The 27,770-nt window shown below is 40.3% G+C and overlaps 1 protein-coding gene across 45 annotated transcripts in view; it reads right to left on the minus strand.

The window, feature by feature from the left end:
* RIMS2 (regulating synaptic membrane exocytosis 2) overlaps positions 1–27,770 on the minus strand; it is a 748,658-nt gene that overhangs the window by 316,315 nt on the left and 404,573 nt on the right. For 25 of the 45 annotated variants that reach the window (XM_038744900.1, XM_038744915.1, XM_038744888.1 and 22 more), the window contains 6 exons: positions 15,744–15,952; positions 14,171–14,290; positions 11,595–11,694; positions 10,508–10,631; positions 8,828–8,874; positions 5,043–5,155 (listed from right to left, as the gene is read on the minus strand). In XM_038744900.1, the coding sequence (XP_038600828.1) occupies positions 5,043–5,155; positions 8,828–8,874; positions 10,508–10,631; positions 11,595–11,694; positions 14,171–14,290; positions 15,744–15,952 (713 nt within the window). Of the gene's footprint in view, positions 1–5,042; positions 5,156–8,827; positions 8,875–10,507; positions 10,632–11,594; positions 11,695–14,170; positions 14,291–15,743; positions 15,953–16,067; positions 16,136–27,770 lie in introns of all 45 variants that reach the window. The other 20 variants (XM_038744903.1, XM_038744899.1, XM_038744884.1 and 17 more) reach the window with 1 other exon arrangement.

A 27,770-nucleotide genomic window follows, 5' to 3' on the forward strand; every position in this document is an offset into this window, starting at 1 on the left:
GGGGAAATCACTTAACTCTCTGTATCTCAGTTTCCTCATCTGTAAAATGGTGAATCAATTCCTGTTCTTCCTCTGCCTTAGAATATGGGACAGGGGCTAGGTCTGATCTGATTATACAGTATCTACCCTAGTGCTTTGCTTAGAACTTGGCACGGGCTTAAGTAAGCTTAGAGAAGCACCGTGGCTCAGTGGAAAGAGCACGGGCTTTGGTTCAAATCCCAGATCCGCCACTTGTCAGCTGTGTGCCTTTGGACAAGTCACTTAACTTCTCTGTGCCTCTTACTTCACCTGTAAAATGGGGATTAAGACTGTGAGCCCCCCGTGGGACAACCTGATCACCTTGCAACCTCCCCAGTGCTTAGAACAGTGCTTTGTACATAGTAAGTGCTTAATAATTGCCATTATTATTATTATTCTGCCTCCTCAGTTTAAATTTTGGGACTTTTTTGTTAATGTCCCAAGGAGTTTTAAGTCCTAGTAGCTGGAAAACTGCTTTATTTGTAAATTAAAATCTGTGTTTCAGCATTTCGCATTGCAGCACTGCCCCACGTGGGACAACCTGATCACCTTGTAACCTCCACAGTGCTTAGAACAGTGCTTTGCACATAGTAAACACTTAATAAATGCCATTAAAAAAAAACAAGTACCTAACAATAGTAACAGTCATTCAAGTGAAATTGGTTAGCCACAATATATTACAAACTCCTTAAGGGCAGGGATCAAATTGGCTAATTCTATCATACTCTCTCAAGGACTTAGTCTAAGGGCTCTGAACACAGTAGATGTCCAGTAAATTATGGATTAATTAGTTGCCTGGGGCTGGATCATCATTTCCCCGGGCCAGCTTTTGGAAGGACTCAAGTCTGGCCCAAGCCCAGTCTGTCTAGGTTACTTGGAGCACAGGTTGTAGCCCAAGAAGGGTTCTAGCTGCCAAAATACTGCCGATGACAGCTTCTTGGAAAACCTCCTGTCGATTCAGGCTTAGTAGGTCAGACCTGGAAATATTAGAGGTGATTGGCAAGAAGGTCTTTGCATTTTGGAACCCTGAGGGATCACTTCCAATGCTCTCTGGATATGACTGGTCATCAATCAATGGTACTTACAGAACACTTACTATATTCAGAAGACTGTACTAAGCCCTTGGGAGAGTACACTACAACAGAATTAGCAGACCCGTTCCCTGCCCATAATGATTTTACAGTCTAGAGGGGTCATAAGAAAGCAACTCACTTTCTAAACATCGTTCAATAGGAATTAGATCCCTGGAACTACTAACGTAGAACTATTTATGGAACGGACTCCATAGTGTACAAACAATAATAGTAAAACATGTTTACATGGCTATAGTACAGAAGCAGTGTGGCTCAATGGAAAGAGCACGGGCTTGGGAGTCAGAGGTCATGGATTTCCCAGCTCCACCACTTATCAGCTGTGTGACTTTGGGCAAGTCACTTAACTTCTTTGTGCCTCAGTTACCTCATCTGTAAAATGGGGATTAATCCTTCCCAGTGCTTAGAATAGCGCTTTGTACATAGTAAGCGCTTAAGAAATGTCATCATTATTATTACCACTACTATTAATTGGGGTCACTATCTGCAACTTCATATACTCTTAGAAAGTCAGGGTTCAAATGTAGGTAAACTTTACTTTGAATATTTTCTTTTTTTTTTTTTTTACAAAATCTTCAACTCTGAAATGTTCAGAAATCTCAGCCAAATTTCAAATTGAATCCTCATTTAGGATTTGATACTACTTCTTTATTAAAAATTGAATCAGATTCTATTTGTGAATAAACTAAGCCATTTTGATGATGAACATTCATTTGCAAAACATTACTTACTGGCCTAAAAATATGAATACATCTTTATCATTCCCTAGTGGTAAATTTTGGGGGGGTTTGTATTTTGGCAGAATGTAACCCACACAATCTTTAAATCTGAATTTGATGGAGTCACACTATTGGACAGACCTTTTCAAGCTGCAAAATCAAATTTATTTCATGGCAATATCTCACTGGGAAGAAAATCAACTCTTTTAGTGTTGTTAACTCCTTGTAGGCAGGGAATGTGTCTACCAACTCTGTTGTTGTGCTCTGCACATAGGAAGTGTCTGATAAATATGACTGACTGATTGATTTTAGCCCCCTAAGAGGCTTTTGAAGTAATTGAGAGAACTTGATAGTGGGAAAATTAAGCTATTTTTAATCTTCCCTTGAATCTTAGCACTCTCAAATAAACTCAAATTATCTCTCAGTAAATTCAGACTTCCAGAATAAAATTTATCATTTAGACAGTTTTATAAAGAAAACAAATAAGTAAAAAATAGGAGTTTTCAATGTAAAATGACTAATTTTAATTTCACATTTAACTGCATGTTGATCCTTTTACTAATTTCTTGACCTGCTGTTTTGGTATATTTCAAATATGATATTTTAGTTTGGACAAAAGTTTCCTCCTTAACTTTTAATATCTGGATTTGAAAATCTTAACAAAAATGTATCTGACATATCTACATTTAATATCTAATCCCTACATTTCCAAACTACCCTGTATCCCTTCCTCCAAAACACATTATTCTTAGAAAACAACTGCTAGTAACTGGAAATGATGAAAACATTAGAAGAAGCTAGTTAGGTTAACAAAAATGGAAGGGCATAATGGATAGAGCATGGGCCTGGGAGTCAGAAGGTCATGGGTTCTAATTCCGGCTCCGCCACTTGTCTACTGCATGACCTTGGGCAGGTCACTTCACTATGCCTCAGTTATCTCATCTGTAAAATGGGGATTGAGACTGTGAACCCTACATGGGACAGGGACTGTGTCCAACCCGATTTACTTGGTTAGCGCTGTATTAGCCCTGCACTTAGTACAGTAATAATAATAATAATAATGATAATAATAATGTGGGTATTTGTTAAGCACTTACTATGTGCCAAGCACTGTTCTAAGCACTGGAGTAGATACAAGGTAATCAGGTTGTCCCACATGGGGCTCACAGTCTTAATCCTCATTTTACAGATGAGGGAATTGAGGCCCAGAGAAGTTAAGTGACTTGCCCAAAGTCACAGAGCTGACAAGTGGTGGAGCTGGGATTAGAACTGACTCCCAAGCCTGTGCTCCTTCCACTAAGCCACACTGCTTCTGTACCTGGCACGCAGTAAGAGCTTAATAAATTTAGCGCTGTATTAACGCTGTGTTTAGTAGAATGCCTGGCACACAGTAAGGGCTTAACAAATTTAGTGCTATATTAACTCTGCGCTTAGTAATAATAATAATAATAATTATGGTATTTGTTAAGCGCTTACTATGTGCCAGGCACTTTACTAGGTACTGGAGTGGATGCAAGCAAACTGGGTTAGACATGGTCCATTGTCCCACGTGGGGCTCACAGCCTCAATCCCCATTTTACAGATGAGGTAATTGAGGCCCAGAGAAGTGAAGTGACATGCCCAAGGTCACACAGCAGACAAATGGCAGAGCCAGAATTAGAACCCATGATGTTTAGACTCCCAGGCCTGTGCTCTATCCACTATGCCATGCTGCTTCTCTATGCACAGTGCCTGGCACATAATAAGTGCTTAAATACCATAATTATCATTATCACTTTTCAAAAATTCTCTGATTTAGGGAGAAGCAGCAATGTGGCCTGTTGGAAAGAGCACGGATCTGGGAGTCAGAGAAGCTGGATTCTAATCCCAGCTCTGCTACTTATCTGCTGTGTGATTTGGGGCAAGGCACAACTTCCCTGAGCTTCAGTTTCCTCATCTGTAAAATGGGGATCAAATCCTACTCCCTCCTACTTAAACTGTGAGACCCATGCAGGCCTGGGATTGTGTTCAACTTAATTATCTTGTATCTATCCCAGTGCTAAATACAGTGTTTAAATGCTTAAACAAATTCCCTAATTATAATTATATAAATGCATCCTCTTCTCAGATGGGGGATTTAGGAATTTAGGCTCCTCACATAATCTCATTTTTTTAAAAGGCTCTGTCAAATTTTAAATCAATTAGACAACTACTCTTTCACTTCTTTATGACCTAAAAATGGTCATTCTATAACTTCAATAATTCTTATCAAGTTTCAAGTGAAAAAGAATGTGAAATACATGAAGACACCATAATATTATGTAAAACACGACAATGTTTTCCTTTTGCTCCTTTCTAGAGTGTGAAGATGAATTATTAGTCAGTGTAAGGTGAAGAGGGGTCAAATTAAACAAAATAAACAACTTTGCTATCTAAAAAGTTGGGGTAAGTACTGGTTTGGCAAAATTTATGGTAGACTGAGAATCTGAAAAGATTGACAGAAGCCTTTATATAATCACATGGAGGGTTTAAAGTTAAAATGCCTTAAAGCCCCAGGAAGGAATAGTATAAAGAGTGGACCTCAGAGTGAACCTGGGTCATGCTTACATCTCAAAGGCTGTTTGTTGATCCAGTGTAGGAAACAGATGAAACACACTGTTTGTTCACAACATTGGCAGAATCCTGATAGGTCTCTGAGAAGAGTTTAAGGCAAACTCCCTGCAACTCAACCCCACCCCAAGGAGAGAAATCATACAGCCTAAACCTGGAGAAAGAGCCGTGGCTGGGGAGTGGGAACTCCGTGATTGCTGAGGAGCTGAAGCTCTTTGTGGTCTGATTAGCAAAGATAATGCATATGCAAACATCTCATGGGAGCTTAGAACCCACTGGGGAAAAATTCTCCACAAGGGATCAAGAGGTTAAAGTTGCCCTACTGGTATTTTCTACTTGGGTTCCACTATACACAGAAAAGGCCTAAGCTGAGGACATAATAAAACAAGCAAAAACAAAGTAGCACCATAAAATTCCAGAAAGCTTGGTTGAACATGGATTCTTGAGTAAGCAAACAAGGAACAACATTTCTTAATCTAAAAAAAATGAGACAAACCTGGCATGAGAAAGATGATACTCAAGAAAACTGTTGAAAAGAAATTTCTTGACAGGTTATCGGCTGGTATCATGATTAAAATATTGATATGCTAAAAATCAATATAAAATGAATCCAAAATTTACATACTGAAAGTTGTCCAGACAAGAACTGGGGAACATCTCTCAACATGCCGGGACTCATGGGAGAAGTAACGGAAATAGAAGGGCGGTCCATTTTCTGAGATTCAAATGAGCTAGAACCTGCAATTATAATTTTGTAAAAATAACGTCTTATGTTTTTTTAAAAAAATGGAAATTACTGCCAAACATTCCATAAAGTATTTCTCTAGATCCAATGTTCTACAGGGAGTTAGTGACATTTTGGTGCTGCACAGCTATTGCCCAAATATCACCTCAAAATTCAAAGAAGGCATCCCAGGTCATTTTATACTGCTCAGTGCCAAAGGCGTACCCATTATTAGGGGTGATTCCAGTTTCCCCCATTTCCCCCAGTGCTATAAGGGCAGAGGTGAATCCTTATTTCCCACACAAAACAACTTTCAAAGTAGATTCTCAATGAGGGCTCAATTCTACTCTACCCCCACATAATGGAAACAGAAGAGTTCACTAACTACTGGAAATGGACATGATATTCCCCAGCAACTATGCTGGAGTTAAGGAAATTCCTATTATCACATTATCTAGGGAGAGTGAAGAAAGATTTCTGGGCCTCTGGAAATGATGTCTGCTTTCATAAAATTAGAAACCAGAAGCAATGATTCCTATAGAAGAGAGTTTGGAAGGGATATTGCCTATAGTCTGTAACATTAGAACAGGGAAAATAACTTCTCCCTTTGCCAAATAATCAAATGAATATTGAGTATTTTGGTGGAGGAAGGAGATTATAAAATAATAATTCTCCAGTCCCTTCTACCTCTGGAGAAACTACATGGCACCAAAAGGTCTCCATCCTTCAAGAGAAACATTTTGAAGAAATATCATAATGAAAATGACAAGAATCAGAAACATATATTGCTCTGAAACCAAGACAAATGTTCCATTCTCCCCTCACTTTTAGCTCTAGCAGTCATTTTAAAATTGGGACCTAAGCAATTACAATACAATCACATTTACCTGTACAAATGAAGGGGTGCCTTGTGCTTGAAATGAAAGAGTCATTCCCATAGCACTTATGTACATATCTGTAATTTACATTAATAGCTGGTTCCTTCTCTAGACTGAAAGCTCCTTGTGGTCAGGGAATGTTTTTAATAATTGTTATATTATATTCACCCAAGTCCTTAATAGAGTGCTCTGCACCCAGTACACACTAATTTTGTTGTAATGAACTCTTCCAAGAACTTAGTACCATGCTCTCCATATAGCAAGCACTCAAATAACACTGTTTGATTGATAAATACAATTGAATGATTCGCCTCTGCTTTTAAAACTGAGACTAGCTCAAACGTTTTAAAATGCAGGATCAAAGTTCTTAGTTCCACTGCTGGTAAATAGATTCAGTTGGACTTTGCCTATGCTGAAGCAGGATGGCCCAGGTGATAGAGCATGAGCCAGGAGTCAGAAGGACTTGGGTTCTAATCCTGCCTTGGCCATTGGTCTGCTGTGTGACCTTGGGCAAGTCATTCAACTTCTCTGTTGCCTCAGTTACCTCATCTGTAAAATAGGGATTAAAACTGTGAGCCCTGTGCGAGACAGGGACTGTGTCCAATCTGCCTATCTAATATCTACCCCAGGGCTTAGTACAGTGCTGGGCACAAAGTAAGCGCTTAACAAGTACCACAGTTATTATTATTACTATTAATTTAGAAAAACCTGGGGGTCTGCAAAAGGTAGTACATGTTTCCTCAGCAGTTGGAGCACAGAGTCTCCCTCATACTTTCAGGCGATGTTCGGAAACCTATAGCTCTCAAACCATAGCTGACTATTCTAGGGGTGAAATATGGCTACGGGGCTTCGGCTGAAGGGGAAGTCCTCTGCTGCCAGTCTGTAAAGTGCAGGGCCACTACTGTAATATGCCTCCAAAGCCACGATCTACCTAAAAACTGTGGGAATAGCCACGAAGCTACCTACAGTATTGCTGTGGAAGTTAAAGGAGGAAGGGAAGTTAAAGGGAAGGCAGACACAGGTAGTCCTCCAAAGCCTTTGCTCTTCTGTGTCTGGGCCCAGTCCCTCTAGACTATAAGCTAATTGTGGGCAGGGAATGTATCTTTTTGTTATATTTTACTCACCCAAGCGCTTAGTACAGAGCTCTGCACACAATAAGTGCCCAATAAATATGATTGAATGGTTGAATGAATGGGTACTACCCTCTCCCATCCCTGGAGAAAGGGAAGACGAGGCAAGAGGAATGGAGAAAGACTGCCAGTACTAGCTCATTGCCCTTCCCCTCCTTCTTTCCCTGTCCTCCCACTTCGCCTCTTCTTTTCTATGGTATTCGTTAAGTATTTATTCCGGGTCAAGCACGGTTCTAAGTGCTGGGGTAGACATGAGTTAATCAGGCCAGATACAATCCCTGTCTCACATGGGGTTCATAGATCAAATAGAAGGGAAAACAGGTATTGACTCCCCATTTTGCAGTTAAGGAAACTAAGGAACAGAAAAGTTATGTGACTTGCCCAAGGTCACACAGCAAGCAAGCAGGACTTGCTTGCACTTGTGTACATAGCTGTAAATTATCTATTAGGTCATATTGTCTGTCTACCCCCCCTAGACCGTAAGCTCTCTGTGGGCAGGAACGTGTCTGTTTGTTATATTGTATTCTCCCAAGCACTTAATACAGTGCTCTGCACCCAGTACGTGCTCGATATATATGACTGAATGAATGTTAGGTTGTGATCAATTTTCACTATAAATGGATCAGATTTGTAAAATTATCGCATATATTTTGCAATGTGCTGCACCCCTGCCTGCCTACTCACTAGTCACTCCCAATGTCTTGGTGAGAGCGTGACTGACAAAGGTAATTAGCCTTGCGAACCATTAGTACTATAATCAATTCCTTCATGCAGGGACTTGACCTCAAAGACTTTGTGACTGGATCGAGGCTCCATCATTGCTGACTTGAGTCTCTCACTCTTAACTATTCTATACAAACCAGTTAACAGTTCTTTTCCTCGGATTAAAAACTCTTCCACTAAGGGAATTTCATCTCTCACATGCTTAGCAAGTTTCCCAAGCCCAACGCTTCATACACATTTAATAATTTTAGTTGTTATCAATAATGATAATGGTGAAAATGATGAAAATTGATGAAGCGAATAAGGTAAAGTCAGGAAAACGGTAATGCCAATGGGCAACTAGGAAAAATAAGGTAGTTAATTTTGCTAATACTAATTCTAAATTATAATGTCAAGCTTGAAATAATTTACTTTTTTTGGTCTGCTAGATTGAGGGATGAATCATCTAAAATTTAGGGCTGTCTTCATTTCTGAGCAATACAATAGGAACATACTGAAATGACTAATATTAAATGATATATTTTTATACATTGCTCCAGAACAATTACTTTCATCTACTCCTTTTATTCATTTAAGTCATTAGGTACCACTATGTCTACATGGCAAGTTATATAAGTTGTTCTCTTTTATTCATCAATAAAATCAAAATTTAATCAAGATAAAGTTCTGTTACTTCAAGTTTAGGTTGTAATGTTATGAAACATATTGTACAAAATTAAAACTTCCAAGACTGAAATTCTGCTTTTCACTGTTGTTGCACAATCCTATATTGTGCTTTGTGTTCAGTTTGAAAACATGAGATCAAACTAAACTTGGAATCTACAAAAATTACAAGGGTGGTGACCTATGTACCTCCTTATTAAAATAATATAGATAGATGTAGACATGTCTTCAATTTGTCCATGCTCAAAGCATACATATTCATGCCATTTTCTACCAATATAATGAAACTTACTAGACTCCAGCTGTGCATGTGTGCTATCAGGTATTCGGGGAATATCTCTAAAAGAAAAAAAAAAAGAAAACATTATTTTCATTTAACCTTATTCAATTTTTGATCTAAAAAGAAAAAAAAAATATAACGATTATGTAAGTGCATTACTCTAGGCCCCAGTGTTACTCCTTCCCATCCTCCAAAATCCTTTATTCCACAGATGTGGCCCTCCAGAGAAAAGGACCCTGAGTAGGAGTCAATTGCCAGCTTTTACTTTCCTAACATACTGCAAGAAAGCAGTCAGAGCAAGAGGTGCATATACACACACACACACACACACGCACGCACGCGCACACACACATGGACTGTAAACTCCTTAGGGGCAAGGATCATTTTAGCTTGTGAGCTTCTGGAGGAACAGGGACCATGTCTAATTCCCATCTGTGTATTCCCTCCCAACACCTAATACAATGCACAGTAGCACAGTAAGCACTTAGTACTATTCCTACTACTACAACTCATATTCGCTTATTATCCATTATTATTATTATGGTTTTTATTAAGTGCTTACTATGTGCCAGGCACTGTTCTAAACCCAGGGATGGATACAAGTGCTCAGTACTGTGCTCAATGAATATCACTGACTAATGGACAAACATCCAGACAGACGTCCTTTGTATAGAGTTGAGCGGTAGCAGCAGGAAAAGGGTTAACAACTGGGGCCCAGTAGAAGTTATCACTGACTTCGTGGTGGTCCTTGGTCTGGATTCTGTAGGATTTCAAGGATGTGGTAACACTAGCTGGAGCATCTTCTTCTCTCTATTCTAACTAACTGCTTCTGTTGCTATTCTTCTGCCTGTAGTGGGTTTTCCCTCCCTGCTGTACAGATTTACACCCCGTTCTAGTTGCTATGGATTCTGCACAGGGAAAGCTCTGCAGCCAGCAACTATGGGAATCCCATCTGCATCAATTTTATTACACTTTAAACTGCTACTGCTGCTCCTCTCCACAGGCCTAAGACATCTAGGTAGGAAAGCGTGTAACTGTGAATGTCGATGGATGGCAATGCCTCAGTTATTACTGAGTGAGGATTTGAGCGTGTATATGTATATATGAGACAGTGTGTGTATACTTTATTTACTCGCTTAATTGGCTCACTTTTTGCATAAGCAGGGGAGGGGCTGTTATTTGGGCTCACATAAGAGTGTCTAACGGTGAGTTGGGAGGAGGAGCAAAAGAGGGGAGAAGGGAAACGAAAGGGAAGGGGGCATTTGAGACTATCAAGTGCTACATATAATAAACACTTAATAAATCAGCCATCCCAGCTCCTCTCTTCTTCCAGGAATTTCTAACATCTCAGTGAAGAAAGTCCTAACCTGCGGCTTCCACATAAAGGGGTTGGGAGTTGGGTTTGTGGTGAAGGCAATTACATGTGTGTGAATACATACAGATATAAACATACGGTGACGATAGCACCCTCTTGTTTTCTCCACAGCCTACAAAATGTCCCCAAAGCTTTTCTCAAAAGGAGAGAAAAAAGCCCTACCTTATCTTTCTTTAAAACAAAAGAGTTCCTTGAGAATCAAGATATTCTCTTTAACGACGCCTCGAATAATCCTTCAGCATGAAAATGATCAATTTGAAAGTTACAATCAGTAACACTGGATCTTTAGCCATTTTATAAGTTTATAGACAACTCACCCAATGGGCCTTGAAACTACAAGCTCCACTTGTGGTTCCGGTTTAGATTCTAGAATGATGTTGTACACGTCCTCAAATGTGGCTCCTTGTAATAACCTTCCATTCCATTCTATCACTTCATCACCTACAGTTTACAACAGTGATACTCTTAGAAGGAAAGACTGATGACACCAATTATACATGAAATGAGAAAAGCCTCTATGCTCCAATGAAATACAGACTACTGAAAGAAAATACTGCACTAAATTACATTTAGAACTGCCATGTATCTTTAAACCAGTCAAAACATTAGAATGAATGTACTTTACACCAAACAATAACTTTGATTTGGGCAACAATAAAGAATAAAAACAAATGTTACAAGTTATTTTTGTGACTTAATAGTCCTTCCAGTTCTAAGTTCCATAAATCAAGATCAATCACTTCTTTGAAGAGTTCTGGTCCCTGCACTCAAGTCATCTCAGCATGTGCTCATTTAAGAGTTTCATTTCTCTAAAGATTTTCTGTTCTTTAAGTTCATTCTTAGGAAATCCTCTCAAAGGTCTTTGGAGATTCTCCAATGAGATATATCAAAGAGGGGGAAAAAGTGACCTATTTTTTTAAAAAAATTAACATGCTGCTCAGTGAAGAGGAAAATCATCCAAGAGAACAAGAGATCAATAAAGATGTCAAAAACAAACAAAAAAAGAAAAATATATAAAATCCTGTGGATTTAGAAACGATAGCATAAGGTCTGCATAAGGTATATGCCTATAAACTAATACATATTTCTCTTGGAAGAAGAAATCATTCCCATTATTTATCATACAAGCATAATGGATTAAATATAAACTTAAATCTCCTGAGGGCAGGAATCTTGTGTCTTCCTTCCACTGTACTCTACTAAGTGTTTAATACCCACTAGATATTTCTCGAGGGAAGGAATCACATCTACCAACACTAAGCACTTAGTACAGTGCTTGCACACAGTGAGTGATCAGCAAATGATTTATTGCTTTGCATTCGGTTAGGCACTCAATCAATGCCACTGATCTAGTGATTGGTTAAAAAAAAAAATACTGGATGAACTGGAAATGGGGAATCATACCTGGTCTAAGGTGTCCCACAGTATCAGCTAAACTTCCTTTTTTCACTTTTGTGATAAAAGCACAGAGCCGTCCTGACTCAGTCATCTTTCCTCCTACCACCTATTTGAACAAAGAAATACCTTTATTATTGAGTGCATTTGAAAAAATATCACTTGAATGGTAATTAGTTAACTTATTTATAGAAATGTACCTTTCAAACTGCCATTCTTAAGACTTTAAAATTGTGCTTGCTATTTGTAATACTGGGAGATGCACACTTGTACTGAGAACAATCCTACCTTCTGCTGATGATTTACATATGACTTTTAGGGCTTATGGGAAACATTAAATACCAGGTGAACTAGTTAGGAGATTTATTGCAATAAATCATGTTTATAGGAAAAGTAATTGATATTTTTAACAATCATTTTCTTTCTAAATTACTCATTAATATGACTTTCCATCTATAATTTAATACTAAGGTTACTTAGAGTTACTATACCCACTTCAAATTTAACATGAGATCTTTCTGAGAATAGATAAGAAAATTAATCTCAGTGAAAGGGAAGCAGTGAATTAAGAGCAAATTCATTTTTGAACAATTTCCGTATTCTCTGCCTCATTTCCTATTTTCTAATGTTAACTTGATCCAAAATCATAATACTTTCAAGATGACATTATAAAAAAGATTTCCTTCCCCTCAGACTGTGGGTCCCCTATGGACAGGGACTGAGTCTGATCTGATCTGAGCTGTGTGTGATCCCCTTCTAGACTGTAAACTTACTACGGGCAGGGAATGTGTCTACCGATGCTGTTATACTGTACCTTCCCACACAGTACAGTGCTGTGCACACAATAAGTGCTCAATAAATGCAACTGATTGTTTGCATTGTATGTATGCAAGTGCTCAACATAATGCCTGGCATAGAATATGAGCATTAACAAATATCACAGTTATTATTATCATTTGATCAAAGAAAAACATGCTCCTGTTTTTCAGAGCTCAAATGGGATAAGGGCTGGAGCCAATTCAGCAAGAAAAAAAGAGAGAAAGAAAAGACAAAGAAAAAATGCACTGAGAGACTGTGAACCCCTAAAGGGATAGGTACCTTTCAGGATTGCACCTGGAGAGTTCCCAGTACTTTACCAATCTCATCTACAGGATGGGATAGTCAAGCAGAGGCATAATCCATTCCATTCCTAGTTTAGGTAGTGGCTAGCGAGTGGAAGGCAACCTGCTACAAGTCAAAACTCACCTGCACTGGGCAGTAGTGGCACGGGAAAGAGTCGAGAGCAGAGACTCAAGTTTACTGCACGCAAGAAAGCAATGGCAAGCCACTGCCGTATTTTTACCAAGGAAACCCTAGGGACATTCTACCAGAGTGACTGACAACTCAAAAGCATAAGACAAGACAAAAGACCTGGGTCTATTTCCCACCTCTGTACTCTTTCTCGCAGCATAGCAAAGTACTCTGGCCAGTTAGTGCTTAATACATTCTAGACTGAAAGCTCTAGACTGTAAACTCATTGTGAGCAGGGAACGTGACCGCCAACTCTGCTGTATTCTCCCAGATGCTTAGTACAGTGCTCTGCACAAAGTAAGCACTCAATAAATGCCATTATTTATTCAGACCTCCACATAATCCTATAGAGGAAAGGACACACATACACAAGCTTGGCATAGTGCTGCAAACATTAAGTGCTCAAAAAATACAATTGATCGACTTATGGAAGCACAGAAAGGGAGGAAAGGAGACAGGGGTAAGGGCAACAGAATTAGACAGAGACCTATATGCATGCATGCACACACACATACACACACTCATGCCAATTTCAAGCCAGAAATAACAGCAGCAGAGTGTGAGCCTCTCTTCTGTGAATGTTCCTACACTGCAGCTTGCTACCAGAATCATGTTCTGAAGAAAATGCTGCTACAGCTGCTGCCACTCCTCCCAACTGCCAGTTATTCCCTGGAGATTTATGGAATGGTGCAGTTTTCCATGCCAGAAAGCCTCTGCGAAATGAATTAAATAAGCAGTAGTCACAAAGAAACCCTCATAGCTGTAGGGCGACAGCAGAGGGGCTCACAGAAGAGGAGACTCAATTCAGCTGTCTCCTATCCCATCTCTGCTGTCCTGGTACTACCACTGTACCTCACCGGTGGATCACACCATCCCAGCCAAAAATCATGCGTTCCAAAGTCTGAACATTCCTTTTTCCTAAATTGTTTTCTTATGCTGCCATGTAGTAAAAACAGCAAAGCAAGTAGGAGTTTTTGGTTTTGTTTTTCTTTTTTGCACCTTAAGAAATGCTACATCATCTCTAGAAACACCCTGTTGGTTTACCATATGTACTGTTTCAATGAGTGACAGACAGCAAATGAAGACCTAGTGGGATCCACTAGGTCTTGACTTCTAGAATGTGAGCCCGTTATTGGGTAGGGATCATCTCTATGCGTTGCCGACTTGTACTTTCCAAGTGCTTAATATAGTGCTCTGCACACTGTAAGCGCTCAATAAATACAATTGAATGAATTGACTTCTGTAAGAGCACATTTTAGTAGAAGTTCAACTTTGAATTTTTTAAAATTACAAACCTTCAATCCAAGCATTGCTCCGGAGTCTCTCGGTACACTCCCATCCTTCAGTCTCTTGTTTAACAAAATACGACCAATTAGGCGGTCTCCATCTTTGGATGGCTGCCAAGTCACAGGATGCTATGATATGGCATCAACAGAAATAAAAGTTAGGAGTCTAGAGAAAATGTTCTTAATATTCCTTTTATAACATTCATATCCACATTGCCATGAAAGCCTTATGATTACACAATTACCAGTGTATCTTTCTAACAATAATAAAAGTTTTTACCTCAAATTTATTCCAAGACTTGACAGGTCTGAACAAGTTTTGGTATATATAGTTTAGGTATTATTGGAGACACTAAATGTATTTACAATTTAATTCACTAATTGAAATGCTTGAGCATCTTAAAATTGACAATTGATGCTATTAGATTAGTGTTTAAGCATATTTGAAACATTTTAAATAGATTTCCTCTAAGAGGCAGCTATAAACACTTTGACAGTTTTTTAAATGACCTTACTGATCCAAAAGTAGTAAGGTCAAATGCCACTTGAAGATAGCAAATTGACTTGACAGTAAAGTTCTTCTATAAATCAGACAATCTATATGAGAAAAACAAAAATATGCTTTAAGAGAGCACTAATTGTCTTACTAATTCCATCTTCACAAGAGATGTAGGACCTACCACTGAGAAGTGGAGCAAAGTGCTCACATTTTTGAGATTCATTGATCATTTCAGGTCTCTGGGTCCATTTTAGTAGATTGTCTCTTATTGTGCACTAAATGGGGCCCTGGTTATCTGAAAGCATCAATGTCCCTTCAAATAGGAGTATTTTCTCCCCTTCTCATTGGCATCATCAAATCCAATATGAATAATGTTATAGTTCTATGGAATTTATTGTATGTTGTGCAACACATTAAATGTTCTTTGTGCAATCATAGTCATTTCCCAGTTATCTAATGGTTTCATGCTCCACTTCATGCACAAGTAGCAGGCGAGGGCAAGTCTCCAAATCCACACCCTTAAAGGTATCACATTTCCCACCATAATAGAAGCAAAAATAACAAATACCAAAGCAGATGGCAATGGTTCTAATTCTAAACAATACGGCACAAAAACACCATGGCAACAAAACAAAAGAACATACATGACAGTGAAAGGGAAAAAAGAAAAACAACTTTTCTGTGTAAACAGACCCAAATTTCTCCCTTTTACCTGGGATTCAGACTGTTCAAAATTTAAATTCATCCCAAGGAACATGTGCGCAAGCAATTAAATATGCCAATCCAAAAAAATTCCTTGTGTTTTAACTTTGCCATTTACAGTAACACAATATCAGTATTATCATGCGTTCCAAAGACTGAATATTCCTTTTTCCTAAATTGTTTTCTTATGCTGCCATGTAGTAAAAACAGCAAAGCAAGCAGGAGTTTTTGGTTTTGTTTTTCTTTTCTGCACCTTAAGAAATGCTACATCATCTCTAGAAACACCCTGTCGGTTTACCATATGTACTGTTTCAATGAGTGACAGAGAGCAAACGAAGACCAAATGAGCAGGGTAAAATGCAGGCTCCACAATCTCAGTACCTTATCGCTATGGCTATGTTCCTCGTTTAGAGTCGTGCTACTACACGTATCTACCCCAGAGTCCTTAATCTGAGGCTCAGACCATTCCAAGTCCTCTTCCAAAGAGTGGCCACCAAAGTACACCATTTTCTTTTGTCTCTCAGACATGGTGTTAGAGTCCGACAAAACTGCCTGCTCACTAGTTTTTCTTTTTCCCCTTTGACTGTCCCCTATAGGTGTGGGATAAAAAAAGGATACAAAAAAGAAAACATGCAAAGGTGTAAATTAAACAAAGAAAAGTGAAATGATAAAGGAAACTAAATGGTAAGGCTCCACATGTCTCACCAAAGACATTGGGGATGCCTCACTGCTATGCCAAGACGTATGGTCCAGCCAGTTGTAATCCATGTCTCCTGTGAGAGTTAGACAAGACAAGAGAGTGCAGTAAAGGAAAAGGTGAACGAAAGGACAGACAGAGATATAACATCTTGTAAAACTGGAGTGATCTCATGATTTTAGGACAATTGCCATTAGGACTCACTAAGATTCCCAAGAGAGGGGTGAAACTAGAGTGCAGACTAGAATATATATGTAGGTGTCTCAAACTTTTGGCAGAACACGAGGTCTGTAAGGGTGGCTCCTGGCTAAAAATAGATGGTAGAAGAAGAGAATGATTTGTTCATTTAGAAAAAGGGAGTATCTGGAACATTAATTACTATTTTTTAATCAGAGGGAAAGACTAGAAGCTCCATGACTTTTTTTAAGCTGAACTAGAAAAGTGAATGGGTCATATTCCCAGGGTTGGAGACCACTTTCCAAAAAGAGATAAAAAAAAAAGAGCCTATGAAATTCAGAGCAGTTTCCCAGAATACTTTCTGTGATGCATAAAAACCTGCCAAAAGATGCTAGAGAGTTAAGAAAAATAAAACACATGGTTACATAAAAAGAGAAACTTCATATGAAATTCAGTGAGATCATCAATCATCCATCCATCCTAACAGCAGAGTTTAACTGCTCCATACAAAGAACTTGTAGTCACTGGCTAGTGTTTCAACTGAGGTTTCATCTCATTTACGTAAAGAAAATTCTTATTTTTCCTCATACTCTAATTCACATTTTTAAAACATGTGCTTCAGAAGAATTTTGGAATCATCCAAGGATGTGAATGTACATTTCCAGATTAACGCTTTTCCTCTTTTAATCGTACAATATTTTTTTTCCTTATCTGAAGACATACCTAATGATTTTAAACACCTTCAATGTTCAATCAGGAATACATGAAGTGCAGAGTAACAAACAATTCCACCAGAAACCCCCCCTAAAGACAAACCCATGTGTGGTTCTGGTGAGCGGCTAGTGGAGCTGACCAGTGGCAGCAACACCCTAGGTGGACAGAAACTTCTCCCACCAAGATGTGTCAATTTCAGCAGACACACCCAGTAGAAACAGTGGGAGAACTGTGCCCACAGAGCTTCCCTCCACTTCCTCTCTCCACTACTCTTCCTTGACAACTGATTTCCAAATTGATTAGGCCTAGATTCTGCATATTAGTAATAATAATAATCGTATTTAAGTGCTTACTATGTGCCAAGCACTGTAGTAAGCACTGGGATAGACACAAGGTAGGCACCCAATAAATGCTTTAGATATTGACACTTCATCAATAGAACACTGTACTAAACACTTGGGAGAGTACAACAGCATTAGTAGACATATTCCCTGCCCTTAAGGAGCTTATAATTTAGTGGGCAAGAGAGATGCTAAAATAAATTTCAGGTAGGAGGAATTTACAGAGTATAAAGATTCATACCCAAATGCAACTGAGGGGGTATGTGTCTTATTTTAATGCATATTCATTACAGTTTCACATATTGCCCATCTAAGTGGAAGTTATCAATTATGTAAAAGTCATTCAATAATTTGCTATAAAATGTAGTCATTCTTTTCTCTATCTCTACTAACAGTAATACTTGACACAGCTAGTGCTCTACTAGCCCTCCTGATTGTCGACTGCTTGTATAATCTAATAACTGAAATGCCAGCTGCCCAAGAAGTGGTTTATAAATGACAGAAAATTACAAGATGGTCTGATTTGAGATGTGTGGTTTGGAGATCAAGACAACGTTTTGTCAATGCCCCAGAGCACACTTTCTACACACTGCGGATTCAGTACTGGGAAAATGGCAGGAGGAGAGTTCAACTACCAGAAGATTTTCCATCATTCTGACATCTCAGTTAAAACCTTTGTAAACTAGTGATTGGTTCATTAATTATGGCTATTCCCCCCTCCAGATCAAATTCTAGCTGTCATGTAAAAAAGAAGTTGAGTAAATTTAAATGGTTCATGTCTGATTTTAGTATGTGCTATTTTGTCTAATAAGTTCATTGAATTTTCTTCTTGAAGACTAATGGCAAAAGCAGCAACCCAGAAAAGGAAGTTAAAATTAATCAGAAAAGTGATTTGTGTTTGTATATACTCACCTGTAATTGAAATATTATTTGGACTACTTGAAATCTATTGGAGTATCCCAACAAGAACATCAGATTAAGTCTTGGGCCTGAGAATTAAGGACCAAGAGTCTGGGCGGAGGAATTAATTATAGTGCTAGTGGCTGTGCAGCACCACTTTTACTCTCTTGTCTCTGACAGTCATGGCACTGATGAGGCAAATGGAGTGCTTTGAGCAAGAAATGGGGCAGACAAAGGTGCAAAACAATGTGAAGTGCACACCAAGGTGCTTTATGTTCAGAGTCATTTGTGGCCAAAGTGATCCGAATCTCCTACCAATGGAACACTCTAGCATTATATAATAATAATAATAGTATTTGTTAAGTGCTTACTATGTGCCAAGCACTGTGCTATGCACTGGGGTAGATACCAGGCAAGCAGGTTGTCCCACGTGGGGCTCACAGTCAATCCCCATTTTACAGATGAGGCAACTGAGGCACAGAGAAGTGAAGTGGCTTACCCAAGGTCACACAGCCAACAAGCGGTGGATCTGGGATTAGAACCCATGTCCTCTGACTCCCAAACCTGTGCTCTTTCCACTAAGATGGCGGTTTCCTTGCTAGCCACTGTGATCTCCGTTGCTCACATTAGCTGGCTGGTTTTCAGGATTCCCTCTGTGTATGCGTGTTTTAGTAAAATGCCCAGAGAGACTACTGGTACAAGGAAATTTATATTAATATCTGTCTCCCCCTCTAGCCTGTGAGGTCATTGTGGGCAGGGAATGTGTCTGTTTATTGTTATATTGTACTCTCCCAAGCACTTAGTACAATGCTCTGCACACAGTAAGTGCTCAATAAATACAACTGACTGAATTTGGAGGAAGATGGAAAATATGAGACCTTGAAATTCACCAGCTTGGTTGAGTTTATTTTGAGAGCTCTATTTCGGCACAATAGAGAAAGAGGAAAGGAGAAGTTGAATTATCTACTCAAAGTCCCCATGCCAAGGGAGATCATTTAAATGTTACAGGAAAGGGAAGGACAGTTTGTTTTAGATTAACCAAGTCCCCATCCCAGAGACAATGCAATTTAGGAGGGGGAAGCTGCAGAGGAGAAGTATTTTAGTTAAGAGCCTCAAAGTCCTCTTAGTAAATAAATAAATAAATATGGTATTGGTTTAGTGCTTACTATGTGCCAAGCAAATGTCCTCAGTGCTAGGATAGATGCAGGGTAATCAGGTTATCCTATGTGGGGCTACAGTCTTAATCCCCATTTTACAGATTAGGTAGCTGAGGCAGAGAGAAGTTACACGGTGTGCCCAAGTCACACAGCAGACAAGTGGCAGAGCCAGGATTAGAACCCATGTCCTCTGGCTCCCAAACCCATGCTCTTTCCACTAAGCCAATTTAGAAAGGTGGGCTGATTATTAATCTGCCAAAGTCACCTAGTTACTAGATGAGAACTATTATCATCTAAGAATTTGGGGAAAGCAATGTAGTGTAGCCTATAATATGGGAATATAAAAGGAAAGACTTAAAGATGAAGTCATTAGGTGGGCTGTAGGTAGTACACAAAGTTCAGAAGCTTGTTGAGAAGGACTGACAAGTTACAGATGGAATGAATCAGGGACCTCTTGGGAAAATAAGAGAGGAAACTTGATTATTGAGGGGCCATGAATTGCCAGAAGTAAGCAATTATTATTAATCGTATTTACTGAGCGCTTACTGGGTGCAAAGCACTGTACTAAACAATTCCTCTTGGATTGTGGTTTTGCCTGTTATTTATTTAGGAATAGTCTTTTCTATCCTCATTAGATTAAATACTCATTTAAGCACTTGGTAAAGTGCACTGCATACAGCAAGCGACAGATTGATAAACACCATTAATTGATTTATTGATTGACTGATGCACCGACCTGGTCACCTGGTTGATTGTTGGAGAAGGAAATAGTACTCGAGCTCCAGAGGAGACACGTTACAGGGAGGGGAAGCAGCATGGCCTAGTGGATAGAGGATGGGCCTGGGAGTCAGAAGGACCTGGGTTCTAATTCTGACTCTGCCACTTGTCTGGGTGACCTTGGGTAAGTCACTTGACTTCTCTGTGCCTCAGTTACCTCATCAGTAAAATGGGCATTAAAACTGAGCCCCATGTGGGACAGGGGACTGTGTCCAACCTTGCATCTACCTCAGCATTTAGAACAGTGCCTGGCACATAGTAAGCACTTAAATACCATTGTAAAAAAGGGCAAAATCTATGGGGAGGGGACAGGTTTCAGGGGAGGGAAGCTGAGTGAGACTTGCAATCTCTGTGCTGCTCACCTCAGTCCCAGAGGCTCTTGGGAGTGTTGCACCTACTCTTGAAGGGGTATGCCATGACTGATCTTCAGCCAGGTGGTACTGGCAGTGATCAAAGGGCAATTGCTCAAAATAGAGACTTGGCAGGAGAATCCCCATAACTCGCTCCACCCTCTGTACAAAGGGAAAAAACCTTGAGAGCTTTTGGTTCAAGAACTTGCCTAAGTGATTAAACACCTCACAGTAGTGTCCTGTCAGACTTCCCTCAAGCTTGGGGATCAATCAATCAACCCTCGAGACTAGAAGCTCCTTGCAGGCAGGGAACATCTACCAACTGGCATAGTATACGGAACACGGGCCTGTGTCAGAAGGTCATGGGTTCTCTTCCTGACATCGCCACTTGTCTGCTGTGTGACCTCAGGCAAGTCATTTCACTTCATTGGGCCTCAGTTCCCTTATCTATAAAATGCGGATTAAGACTGTGAGCCCCAAGAAGGACAGGGACTGTGTCCACCCCAATTTGCTTGTATCTATCCTTACTTAGTACAGTGCTTTGCACACAGTAAGGACTCAATAAATACGGCGGAATGAATACAATTGTTATTATTAAACAAGTCCTAGTTACTGAACTCTGCACAGAAAAAGCACTCAAATACCACTGATTAAATATCTAAATACTGTGGACCGAGTACTGTACTAAGCACTTGGACAGCATGATACAATAGAGTTGGTAGACATGATCCCTGCCCACAAGAAGCCTATGGACTAGAGGGGAGTTTGGAGCAATGTCCAAAAGGTCACAGCATGTCTGTCACACAGAATGTTCTAAGTGGTTCTTTGGTCATAAACCTTCACCACTGATGATGCATAATAATAATAATAATAATAATAACAATGATATTTGTTAAATGCTTACTATGTGCCAAGCACTGTTCTAAGTGCTGGGGTAGATACAAGGTCATGAGATTGTCCCTCGTGGGGCTCACAACCTTAGTCCCCATTTTACAGATGAGGTAACTGAGGCCCAGAGAAGTGAAGTGACTTGCCCAAAGTCCCACAGCTGACAAGCGGCAGAGCTGGAATTAGAACCCATGACCTCTGACTCCCAAGCCCATGCTCTTTCCACTGAGCTATGTTGCTTCTCTATGCACCATCCAGTATTTGCAGAGCTGGGACTAGAATTCAAATTTCTTGATTACCAAAGTTGTGATCTTTCCACTAAACAAACACCAGGGCTACTTGAGCTTTAATCTTCCTATGACCATCGACACCCACATTTTCTCTAACTCACTTAAGGAAGAAAGGAGGAAGTGACATAGGAGTCTACTAAAGAGTAAACCCGGGGCTCCTAAAACAAGGGTATGGTACTCTTGCAAAAACCTGCATTCAAGAATTGATTTGAATTATTGAGTGTAAGCTTACTGTGTGCACAGCACTATACTAAGTGCTTGGGAGAGTAACAGAGTTGGTAGACATATTCAAAAACACTGGTACTGTGGACCACACAGGCTTTAATAATGATGGTATTTTGCTAAGCGCTTACAATGTGCAAAGCACTGTTCTAAGTGCTGGGGGGGGGGATACAGGGTGATCAGGTTATCCCACGTGGGGCTCACAGTCTTCATCCCCATTTTACAGATGAAGGAACTGAGGAACAGAGAAGTTAGTGGCTTGCCTAAAGTCACACAGCTGACAACTGGCGGAGCTGGGATTTAAACCCAAGACCTGTGACTCCAAAGCCCATGCTCTTTCCACTGAGCCATGCTGCTTCTTTAATGCCACAGACATGCACACATGTGTACAAGTAAAAAACATTTTTTTCTGTACCATGGTATTCCATATATAGCAAGTTAGTACTGTCAGATGATGGCTCCTTAATTCCCTAGGAACATTCTGTCCCAAATGCATAATGTAAACATGCATTCAGACAGAATGAGGTTTGGTGAGAGGATTCTGTACAAACCAGAATCGTACTGGCAAAGACCAAGGGTCTTCTAAGCAAAGCAGCTGAGAAAAATCTCACTAAAGACTGGAAAAAAGTTGCAGGCCAGGTCAAAGTGGAGATGGGGAGGGCAAGCTTCCTATGCCCCATGCCAATAAGACCTTGAGTTGACTGAAGAGATCACACCAACATGGAGTTTCCCTTTGTCCCCAAAGCACTGCTAGTACTGGCTCCCAGCCACAGCCATTTCACAGATATCTTTGATCCAGACGGATAGGCCACCCTAAGACAACACTGTTTCTTGGCAGAGACAGCAGTATGACCTGAGAAAGAGTGTGGCCTGGTGGAATATTAATAATAATAATAATGGTAATTGTTAAGCACTTACCATGTGTCAAGAACTGTTCTGAGTGCTGGGGTAGATACAATCTAATCAGGTTAGACACAGTTTATCTCTCATACGGGGCTCACAGTCTAAATGCCCATTTGACAGATGAGGTAACTGAGGCACCAAGAAGCAAAGTTGAGCGAATTTGCTCAAGGTCACCCAGTAGACAAGGGGAGGAGTCAGAATTAGAACCCAGGTCCGTTCATTCAGTCAATTATATTTATGGAGTGCTTACTGTGTGCAGAGCACTGTACTAAGTGCTTAGACTCCCAGGCCCGGGCTGTATCTACTAGACCATGCTGCTTCCCCAAAAAAGCGAAGGTCTGGGAGTCAGGAAACTTGGGTTCTAATCCTATTTCTGCTACTTATCTTCTATGTAACAAGGGGTTAAGTCATTTAACTTCTCTGTGTTTCAGGTCCTCAGCTGTAAAATAGGGATAAGATTCGTGGTCTCCATTCCCTTTAGACCTCGAGCCCTGTAAGGGACAGGGACTGTGTCCAATCTGCATATATTGTACCTACCTCAATGCAAGTATGGTGTTTAGCATGTTGTAACTGTTAACGAAAACACCATTATTAGATCAGTACCATTATTATTATTAACAGCAGTGCCATGGAACTGGAATTCGCACTTTCTCTACTTTGGAGCGTGCATGTGACATCACTTCAGCCAACAGCAAGCTCTTGGTGGCTGTAGATACAGAACAAGCAATCCTCCAATTAACCCTCCCCCAGCTTCAAAGCCTTACTGAAGGCATATCTCCTCCAAGAGGCCTTTCTAGACTAAGCCCCACTTTTTCTAATCTCCCACTCCTTTCTGTGTCACCCTGACTTGCTCCCTTTTCTCTTCTCCCCTTCCAGCTCCACGGCACTTATGTAAACATCTACAATTTTATTTATTGGTATAGACATCTGTCTCTCCATCTCTAAATGGTAAACTCATTGTGGGCAGGGAATGTCACTGTTTACTGTTGAAGTGTACTCTCCCAAGTGCTTAGTACAGTGCTCTGTGCACAGTAAATGCTCAATAAATAATTGAATAAATGTTACTTCCCCTATAATATAATAATAATGTGTCATTTAAGCCATTACTATGTAACATGCACTGTACTACACACTGAGGTAGAAACAAGACAATCAAGTAACTGTAATTAATTTTTATGTCTGTCTCCCCCACACAAACATTGTAAGCATTTTGTGGGTAAGGATTGTGTGTACCAACTCTATTACATTCTCCCAAGTGCTTAGGGCCATGCTCCACACATATTAAAGTGCTCAATAAATACCAGTGAAGTGCTCAATAAATACCAGTGAGGGACCTTTTGGTATACTAATGTTTCCAGGAGAATGGGGTGGTCCATGGTAATCATAATAATAATTATGGTACTTGTTAAGCACTTACTATGTGCCAAGCACTTTTCTAAGTGCTGGGGCAGATACAAGCTAGTCAGGTTGGACACAGTCCCTGTCCCACACAGGGCTCACACTCAGTCTCCATTTTACAGGTGAGGTAACAAGGCCCAGAGAAGTGAAGCAACTTGCCCAAGGTCACATAGCAGACATGTGGCAGAGCCAGCATCAGAACCCATTATCTTCTGACTGCCAGACCTGTGCTCTATCTACTAAGCCACGCTGCTTCTCACAGTATAGAAGGCATCTGAAAGGTTAAGGAGGATTAGAACAGAAGTCATTGGTGACCTTACAGAAGGCAGAAGCCAAATTTCAGGAGGGTCAAGGAAAGAACTGGAGTAAAGTGGAGGCAGTGGGTACAGACAAGCTCACTTAAGGAATTTGGAAAAATGGTAGGAGAGAAATAGGGCAAAAACAGGAGGGTGCCATGGGGTGAAGGATAGGGGACACGAGGGCATGCCTGAAAGTAGTGGGGAAGGAGTTAAAGTGAGTGGTTGAAGATGGTGGTCAGGGAGAGAAGAAGGTAGGTTGGGGGGGTGAGCAAGTACTTTAACAAGGTGTGAAGACATGGGGCCAGGGACGTAGGTAGAAGGACTAGATACAAGCTACAATTTTTCTCAACTTGATATCACCATTTTAACAAATGTGGTCTTGTTATAAGGCACGCTTGTCCTTGAAAGTTTGCTATAACATCAGTTGCCTTTTTCAAGCAAGTAAACAGATAGCAAGTGTAAAATATCCATAAATAAGAACTTTGACCCATCAAAAATGTTTGTCAAAGGATGGCACAGAACTGTAAAAAGTTTGAGCCCAATTTTATTTTTGGGTTTGAAAAATTTCTGTAATTTGTTTTAATCCTCTGCAAATGTGCAAGGTATGTCAAAGGAAAATATCTCTGGACACTTATACGTCTTCAACTATCATCTCTACGCTGATGACACCCCAATCTACATCTGTGCCCCTGCTCTCTCTCCCTCCCTTCAGGCTCAGGTCTCCTCCTGCCTTCAGGACATCTCCATCTGGATGTCTACCCGCCATCTAAAACTCAATATGTCCCAGACTGAACTCCTTATCTTCCCTCCCAAACCCTGCCCTCTCCCTGACTTTCTCGTCACTGTAGACAGCACTACCATCCTTCCCGTCTCACAGGCCAGCAATCTTGGTGTCATCCTCGACTCCGCTCTCTTGTTCACCCCTCACATCCGATCCATCACCAAAACCTGCCAGTCTCACCTCCACAACATCGCCAAGATCCGCCCTTTCCTCTCCATCCAAACCACTACCTTGCTGGTTCAATCTCTCATCCTATCCCAACTGGATTACTGCATCCGCCTCCTCTCTGATCACCCATCCTCCTGTCTCTCCCCACTTCAATCTATACTTCATGCTGCTGCCTGGATCATCTTTGTGCAGAAACACTCTGGGCATCATCATCAATCGTATGTTTGGGTATGTTACTCTGGGCATGTCTGGGCATGTTACTCCCCTCCTCAAAAATCTCCAGTGGCTGCCAGTCAACCTATGCATCAAGCAAAAACTCCTCACTCTCGGCTTCAAGGCTCTCCATCACCTCGCCCCCTCCTGCCTCACCTCCTTTCTCTCCTTTTACAGGACAGCCTGCACCTTCCGCTCCTCTGCCATTAACCTCCTCACTGTATCTCATTCTCACCTGTCCCGCCATCAACCCCCGGCCCACGTCCTCCCCCTGGCCTGGAATGTCCTCCCTCCGCACATCCGCCAAGCTAGCTCTCTTCCTCCCTTCAAAGCCCTACTGAGTGCTCACCTCCTCCAGGAGGCCTTCCCAGACTGAGTCCCCTTTTTTTCCTCTCCTCCTCCCCATCCCCCCGCCCTACCTCCTTCCCCTCCCCACAGCACCTTTATATATGTTTGCACAGATTTATTACTCTATACGTTTTACTTGTACATATTTACCATTCGATTTATTTTAATGATGTGTATCTAGCTTTATTTCTATTTATTCTGATGACTTGACACCTGTCCACATGTTTTGTTTTGTTGTCTGTCTCCCCGTTCTAGACTGTGAGCCCGTTGTTGGGTAGGGACTGTCTCTATGTTGCCAACTTGTACTTCCCAAGAGCATAGTACCGTGCTCGGTACACAGTAAACGCTCAAAAAATATGATTGAATGAATGAACGTCAAACCAAGCTGGTAACTATTCAAACAGCAGTCAGATATCCAGTCCATTTACGATGCTCAGTTGATTCACCTCAGAGAAGAAAACATGGATGCTAGGCACCCAGATGAAAAAAATCAATGCACGAAAACAGGCATAAGGAAGAGACTTTTCTTTGCTCCACTGATGTTAGATGTACAGGCCTGAGAAGCTGTATGCCTAGTGGAAACAGCACAGACCTGGGACCTAATCTAGTACAGTGCTCTGCACATAGTTAGTGCTCAGTAAGTACCATCAATTGATCTAATCACAGCTCTGCCACTTACCCGCTGAGTGACCTTAGACAAACCACTTAACTTTTCTGCACCTCAGTTACCTCATCTGTAAAATGGGGGTAAAATACCTATTCTCTCTTCTACTCAGACTATGAGCCCTGGGAGGGGCAGCGACTATCTGATCATTTTGCATCAGTCCCACTGTAGTGCACCCAACAAATATCACTTTTTTATTTGTATTATTACAGGATTGCCCAAATCCTGAAGTTTCAAGGAGAGCTGAATTCATTGTGATTTCAACTGATTTAAAATATTTTCAACAGTATAACAAATTACTATAAGTCTAATGTCATACCTGAAATTATTAACATAGCTACAAAACAATTGTATATCATCCAAAGTGCAGAGTACAAAAATGATAACCTAATCTGCAATCCATAAAAATTAACCACACCCACATTTATTTGGCCATAGCTACCTGGATGAAGTGCTTTTGCAGTGGAAAAAAATCAATTTTTGACTAGAATCTACAAATGGAAAATTTAACATTCAACTGGGACATAATGCCAACAAGGGATCATGCCAGGGCAACAAAATGAATGATTTGGGGCCATGGAGCACTGGTTTTATCCCTTCCAGAAATTTCCAGGGTCAGTCTACAGACAGCCCAGCAGGTCATTACACCCTGAGTGGGGAAGGGGATTCATCTGATTGTTAATGCTAACAGGCAGATTAGCAAGAAGTACTTATATGATCATCAAGCAGTAGGCAACAGAATAAACTGCCACAGGAAGAAATTAACAATTTCCCTTATTGTTTCTATATATATAAGGTATAATTAACACATTAGCATAAAAGAAATAAGCACAAATAAGGATGCCTGGGGAGAAATGTTAATCCAACACTTTCCCAAACCTATCAGGAGTTATACACTGCGGGGGGCCATCTCACAGAAAGCAAAACATGGTTTCGACATTTCAAATAGAACTCATCTGATCAATAAGAAATGCACTAAAGGAAATAGTAGACAAGCCCAGCTGTGTTTGATTTTATATGCAACTACAACTTTTATAAGCATATGGGTTTAGGTCTTCAGAATTTTTTAAAAATAAATATGGGTTTCTTCCTGATAAACCCTGCTATTAACATTAAAATTA

Source organism: Tachyglossus aculeatus, chromosome 4 (assembly GCF_015852505.1).
Source record: "Tachyglossus aculeatus isolate mTacAcu1 chromosome 4, mTacAcu1.pri, whole genome shotgun sequence".
NCBI classification, from domain to species: domain Eukaryota; kingdom Metazoa; phylum Chordata; class Mammalia; order Monotremata; family Tachyglossidae; genus Tachyglossus; species Tachyglossus aculeatus.